At 44.2% G+C, this 7,413-nt stretch overlaps 1 protein-coding gene across 3 annotated transcripts in view; it reads left to right on the top strand.

Annotated features, from left to right (window-relative positions):
• The first annotated feature begins 4,548 nt into the window (after window positions 1-4,548).
• Window positions 4,549-7,413, top strand: part of LOC137355584 (CD209 antigen-like protein C) — a 30,752-nt gene continuing 27,887 nt past the window's right edge. For 2 of the 3 annotated variants that reach the window (XM_068020860.1, XM_068020862.1), the window contains exons 1-2: window positions 4,549-4,734; window positions 5,341-5,460. In XM_068020860.1, the coding sequence (XP_067876961.1) occupies window positions 4,647-4,734; window positions 5,341-5,460 (208 nt within the window). In that variant the 5' untranslated portion in view covers window positions 4,549-4,646. The remainder of the gene's footprint in view (window positions 4,735-5,340; window positions 5,461-7,413) is intronic. The other variant, XM_068020861.1, reaches the window with a different exon arrangement.

The following is a 7,413-nucleotide window of genomic DNA, read 5'->3' as shown; positions in this document are numbered from 1 at the left end:
AAGGGGAAAATAGAGTACGAGAGCAAGTTTGTGGGGAACATAAAAACTAACTGTAAAAATTTCTTTAGGTATGTGAAGAGAAAACAATTGGTGAAGACAAATGTAGGTCCCTTACAGTCAGAAACGGGGGAATTTATTATGGGGAACAAAGAAATGGCTGATCAAATAAATGCATACTTTGGTTCTGTCTTCACAAAGGAGGACACAAATAACATACCAGAAATGTTGGGGAACACAGGACTTCGTGAGTGAGAGAAGGAAATCAGTATGAGTAGAGAAATGGTGTTGGGGAAATTGATGGGATTGAAGGCCAATAAATCCCCAGGGCCTGATGGTATGCCTCCCAGAGTATTTAAGGAAGTGGCCCTAGAAATAGTGGATGCATTGGTGGTCATTTTCCAAGACTCTATAGACTCGGGAACAGTTCCTACAGATTGGAGACGGTTCGAAGGAGAGGGGGAGAGTCAACCTACTCAGCATCTATGCTCCAACACTCTGCTCCCCACCTGAAGTTAAAGACCAGTTCTACGAGGAACTCCATAATATCATTCCTCATACCGAACATTTGTTCCTGCTGGGGGACTTTAACACCAGGGTTGGGGCTGACCATGACTCATGGCCCTCCTGCCTTGGGCGCTATAGCATTGGAAGGATGAATGAGAATGGACAGAGACTGCTGGAGTTGTGTACCTATCACCACCTCTGCATCACCTACTCGTTCTTTCATACTAAACCCTGTCACCAGGTTTCATGGAGACACACAAGATCACATCGTTGGCACCAGCTGGACCTCATCATCGCAAGGCAAGCCTCTATAAACAGTGTCCAAATCACACACAGCTTTCACAGTGTGGACTGCGACACCGACCACTCCCTGGTGTGCAGCAAAATTAGACTCAAACCAAAGAAGTTGCATCACTCCAAGCAGAAGGGCCGCCCACGCATCAACACTAACAGAATTTCTTATCCACAGCTGTTACATAAGTTTCTAAATTCACTTGGAAAAGCCCTTCAAAACACTCATGCAGGGGATGCAGAAACGAAGTGGGCCCACATCAGAGACGCCATCTATGTCTCAGGAATGACCATCTTTGGCAAACGTGAGAAGCAGAATGCAGACTGGTTTCAATCTCACTTTGAAGAGCTGGAACCTGTCATAGCCACTAAGCGCACTGCACTGTTGAACTACAAGAAAGCCCCCAGCGAGTTAACATCTGTAGCATTTAAAGTAGCCAGAAGTGCTGCACAAAGAACAGCCAGGCTCTGTGTAAATGACTACTGGCAACTCCTATGCAGTCGTATTCAGCTGGCCTCCGACACCGGAAACATCAGAGGAATGTATGATGGCATTAAGAGAGCTTTTGGGCCAACCATCAAGAAGATCGCCCCCCCTCAAATCTAAATCAGGGGACACAATCACTGACCAACGCAAGCAAATGGACCACTGTGTGGAACACTACCTAGAACTGTACTCGAGGGAAAATGTTGTCACTGAGACCGCCCTCAGTGCAGCCCAGCCTCTGCCAGTCATGGATGAGCTGGACCAACAGCCAACAAAATCGGAACTCAGTGATGCCATTGATTCTCTAGCCAGTGGAAAAGCCCCTGGGAAGGGCGGCATTACCCTGAAATAATCAAGATTGCCAAGCCTGCTATACTCTCAGCACTCCATGAACTGCTTTGCCTGTGCTGGGACGAGGCAGCAGTACCACAGGACATGCGCGATGCCAATATCATCACCCTCTATAAGAACAAAGGTGACCGCGGTGACTGCAACAACTATGGTGGAGTCTCCCTGCTCAGCATAGTGGGAAAAGTCTTCACTCGAGTCGTTTTAAACACACTCCAGAATCTGGCTCAGCGTGTCTACCCTGAGGAGAAATGCCGCGAACAACATTGCTTTCATTGATCTCACCAAAGCCTTTGACCTCGTCAGCAGACGTGGTCGCTTCAGACTACTAGAAAAGATTGGATGTCCACCAAAGCTACTGAGTATCATCACCTCATTCCATGACAATATGAAAGGCACAATTCAGCATAACAGCGCCTCATCAGAGCCCTTTCCTATCCTGAGTGGCGTGAAACAGGGCTGTGTTCTCGCACCTACACTGTTTGGGATCATCTTCTCCCTGCTGCTCTCACATACGTTCAAGTCTTCAGAAGAAGGAATTTTCCTCCACACAAGATCAGGGGGCAGGTTGTTCAACCTTGCCCATCTTAGAGCGAAGACCAAAGTACGGAACGTCCTCATCAGGGAACTCCTCTTTGCTGACGATGCTGCATTAACATCCCATACAGAAGAGTGTGTGCAGAGACTCATCAGCAGGATTGTGACTGCCTGAAATGAATATGGCCTAGCCATCAGCCTCAAGAAAACAAACATCATGGGACAGGACATCAGAAATGCTCCATCCATCAATTTCGGCAAGCACACTCTGGAAGTGGTTCAAGAGTTCACCTACCTTGGCTCAACTATCACTGGTAATCTGTTTCTTGATGCAGAATTAAACAAGCGCATGGGAAAGGCGCCCGCTGCTATGTCCAGACTGGCCAAGAGGGTGTGGGAAAATGGCGCAGTGACACGGTACACAAAAGTCTGAGTGTTTCAAGCCTCTGTCCTCAGTACCTTGCTCTACAGCAGCGAGGCCTGGACAACATTTGTCAACCAAGAGCGACGTCTCAACTCATTCCATCTTCGCTGCCTCCGGAGAATACTTGGCATCAGGTGGCAGGACTGTATCTCCAACGCAAAAGTCCTCGAGGTGGCCAACATCCCCAGCTTATACACTCTACTGAGTCAGCGGCGCTTGTGATGGCTTGGCCATGTGAGCCGGATGAAAGATGGCAGGATCCCCAAGGACACATTGTACAGCGAGCTCGTCACTGGTATCAGACCCACCGGCCGTCCATGTCTCCGCTTTAAAGACGTCTGCAAACGCGACATGAAGTCCTGTGACATTGACCACAAGTCACGGGAGTCAGTTGCCAGTGATCGCCAGAGCTGGCGGACAGCCATAAAGGCGGGGCTAAAGAGTGGCGAGTCGAAGAGACTTAGCAGTTGGCAGGAAGAAAGACAGAAGTGCAAGGAGAGTGCCAACTGTGTAACAGCCTCGACAACGTATTTTATCTGCAGCGCCTGTGGAAGAGTCTGTCACTCTAGAATTGGCCTTTACAGCTACTCCAGGCGCTGCTCCACAAACCACTGACCACCTCTAGACAAGGAGGCCAAAAAAGAAAGAAGGCTTCACACCTATTCATTTTTGGTTTGGGTGTTGAATCCATTTGCCTCCAAAACCCTTTGTTAGTTAATTCATGTGATTAGAAGTCATCAATATGCAATAGTGCTCCTTTCAATTTCAATGGGCTTTTCCAGGAGCTATTTCAGATGAGGTTAACGAGTTCCATTGTTGCAGACAAGTTTGTTTCTTTCCAGTACAGGAGGGGTCACGTGGCCAGTACTCCATTTTGACTATGATTCAAGTGCCCAAGTTCTTGTGATTTAGTTTTAACAGTTGACTTTTTAACTTCATAATTCCTCCATTTCATTGTTTATTTCTTCACGGCTCCATCCATGCATGACACTATGACTCCTAGTTAGATCCTTAATTATTTCTGTTTACCTTTGCATGTAATTGAGGTGATTGGTAGATTTGTTTTTTATTTTGGATTGGATGTTGCTGTTTTTTCTTTGTAGTGAATTGAAGGAGGACAATTGAATGGTGATTGTAAGCACAGTGTTACAGATTGTGAAACTGTTTGTGCATTGGGAAATAGCAGGGAGAATTTGGGTGAAGTGCCCCTTGATAAGTTTGGTTGTAGGCGCTTGGGCTGATCGGGGCAGTGGTGCTGGACGTCGCAGAAATGGGGCAAGCTCCATTGAATTTGGAGGCTGGTGGAGTAGAAGGTGAGGACAAGGGGAACTCTATTATGGTTCTGGGAGAGAGGGGAAAGGGTGAGAGCAGAAGTGTGAGAAATGAACAGACACAACCTGAGTGGTCTGTCAACTATGGTGGAGGGGAATCCTGGATTTAGGAAAAAGGAAGATACATCAGAAGCATTAACATGAATGGTGGCAGCATCAGAACAAATGTAATGGAGATGGAGGAACTGGGAGAACGGAATAGAGTCCTTCTAGGAAATTGGGTGGGAGGAAGTTTACTTACAGTAGCTATGCGGGTGAGTGGGCTTAAAATAGATATTGATCAATAACCTATCCGCAGAAAGGAGACAGAGAAGTTGAGGAAGAGAAGGAAAGGGCTGTACATTGACCAAGTGAAGGCAGGGAAGGGTGGAAATTGGAAGCAAAGTTGATGAAATTTTCCAGTTCAGGCCGAGAGCTAGACACTCACATTAGTACCGTCTACAACGTACGGGAAAAATATATATATAGTTCTGATGAAGGGTCACTAACGTGAAACATTAACTTTGCTTTGCTCTCCACAGATGCTGCCAGACCTGCTGAGTATTTCCAGCATTTCTTGTTTTTATTTCAGATTTCCAGCATCTGCAGTATTTTGCTTTTATACATATATAGTTGTGGTTTTTCAGAGACACACCAAAAGCACAGAAAGAGGAAGTGTGTGACAAACGAATTCATGTTTCTCTACTTGTCACATATTGTTCAAAGAAGATCTTCCAGCTGAAACATGGAGCTAAATATTTATGAAAATGCCGCTAGGTTTCATCCTGTTCAACTCAGAGGAGGCAGAATAAAACACAAAGAGTCGAAGCCAGGTACACATCAGTGATCTGATCATTACTGTGCAGATTATTCAGTTTGAGTTAATTAACTAGAATTCATTAACCTCCAGAACAATTCGTAGCAGTGAAAGGATCATATCTCACTGGTTGAGAGCATGTGCTGATGGATTTTAGAGCAGAACAGTGAAATAATGCATTGGAGTCAAGAAGACACGATGGCCATCACTTGAACTGATGGTGTTAACGACTCTCACTGAGGTCTGTGAGAAACAGAGTTAGTTCTGGATGAGAGATGGTGAAATGTTGAAGAATTCATGAGGGCAGAGACTTTTTTTTTCCTGCAGATTACCGGAGTAAATGATATTTTGTGTCCGTTGTTTGTAACTGTGCATAACTTGCAGTCATTTCAATTTCCTGCTCAGTTTATATCTTCAACCTGCTGTTAATGAATAATCTTGAATTGAGGAAATGTGTCTTTGTTTGGCCCAACTGTGCAAAGTTTAAAATAGTCCAGTGCTGACAACAACACTCGGCTCCTCTGCCTCTTCTCCAGGACCGAATGAGAAAGGGTTTGCAGTCTTTTTCACAAAACGCTTTCCTCTAATCCTTTCATTGATGATTTTCTCTAACACTTTACAGAACCTGGAGTCCAATCAGCAGAGCCTGTCCATGGAAAATGGTCACCTCTGGTCATTTACATTATCCTGGCTCTCTCCATTCTGCTGTCTGTAGTGGGGCTCGGCACTGCATTTATACTGTGTAAGTTTAGTGACATTTTAAACTATTTTTATTGTTCTGACACAAGAGCACAATACTGTGAATACTGGAAATCTAAAATACAAACAGAAAATTCTGGAAATCCTCAGCATCTGTGGAGAGAGAAACAGAGTTAACGTTTCTGGGTGATGATCGTTCTTCAGAACTGCTAGTACTTCAAGATGGAACAGTTTTTAAGCAAGGCAGGGAAAGGAGGGAATGGGAGGAAAGAACAAAAGGGAAGGGCGTGATAGAGTGGAAGGCATGAAAGATTAAATTACGAAAGGGGTGATGGTGAAAGGAAAAAAGAGATGTTAATGGGACAAGTAATGAAAAAAAAATGGGTCGAGAGGAGGTGTAAATGGGAAAGGAAATATAACACCAAAAAAATGGGGGCGAGGTTACAGACTGTTGAACTCAATGTTGAGTCCAGAAGGTTGTAAAGTGCCTAATCTAAAGATGAGGTGCTGTTCCTCAAGCTTACACTGAGCTTCATTAGAACAGTATAAGAGGCTGACGCTGTTGTAAAATCAGCATTGATAATGAACAAAGCTATTACAGAAATGTCACTATGTTAGCATATATTAATAATGCAGGCAATTGCTGAAAATAGACATGTTTTTGAAGCTTTTCGTCTTATACTCATCAGGACAATCCACAAGAATAACCAATGAAAGGGAAAATAAATTATACTGCATGAGAAGAGAGTGCTGATTGGTTGGCAAGTGAACTCTGATTGGTAGATTCCTTGCCATGGAGAATGCACTAGTTTACGGTGACTGACAGTTAACTGTCAAGCTTTGTTTGAAATTTAAACCAGGTAGCTTGACTCTGATTGGTTAAGGCATTACCTGAGGAATGAACCAGCGAATTGTTGTCACTTATTTTGTTCAGCTGAAACAGGTGCAATGTTTGTACATATTATTTCTGTCTGCAAAGAACAGGGCCCTGTGTATTAATATATGTATCTTCCAGTCCGTGCAAATGCATTGCGAGCCTTACAGACAATCTTAAATTGTATGTCAGGGTAATTCCTAGCACACTGAGGATTATTTAGTAAATGTTGTCCAATCACACAATCACATCTAATGTTGGACACTGTGTTTTGAGTTTTGCAACCACGGGCTGGTTGGGTACGGCCTGTACCTTGCCTGTTGCAAACAGCAGAAGGGACATGTTGTTTGATATGGTCCACCATTCTTTGGGACGTATGGTCTATTTGCCTAGCATCACACCGGCATTGAAATTCATATATCACATTACTCATTTGTGTGATAGGCAGGACGTCTTTTTGGCTTGATGGCAGCATCCTGTTAGTGGTGAACACTACACGTGTTGCGACTGCACAGTAGCAGCGTGAAACAGCTAGCTTTACTCGTTGCCCAAATTAATAAATAGGGCCCGAGCCATTTGCTCACCATGCAAGTTTGATGCTGAAATAGGGCGAATCAAAGACATCCTGTGTGACAATGGCTACCCTGATCAGATCATTTCTCGCTGTGTATCGCACAAAATTATGAATGTCTTTCTCGGCCCTGGACAGTGCCCAGTCTACCTCCAATTACCCTTTAATGGGTAATGTATACCAAAAGTTTGAGTAACAGGTAACGTTAGCTGTTTTACGCTGCTACTATTTGAGCTGTCATTTGATCCATTTTGTTCTGAATGAATTCAGATACAGAACCTTTAATTCTGTCTTTTTACCACTTTTGCAAATTCTGACCTTATCTGCTGATGCACTCTTAAGTTTGTACATTCTGTGTCTTCCTGTCACACTCTGGTTATCATTACCCATGTCTCTACCTTTTACTATTGCCTTGTTCTTTCCCTTTAATTTATCACATCTCTCATCACTTGATCCTTTGCCCCTCACTATTTAGTTGAAGGCTCTCTCTACTGTCCTAGTTATACGACTCGCTAGAACACTGGTCCCAGCACAGTTCAGGTGAAGACTAT

Source organism: Heterodontus francisci, chromosome 43 (assembly GCF_036365525.1).
Source record: "Heterodontus francisci isolate sHetFra1 chromosome 43, sHetFra1.hap1, whole genome shotgun sequence".
Classification (NCBI taxonomy): Eukaryota; Metazoa; Chordata; class Chondrichthyes; order Heterodontiformes; family Heterodontidae; genus Heterodontus; species Heterodontus francisci.
This window is presented reverse-complemented; position numbering and strand designations above follow the sequence as displayed.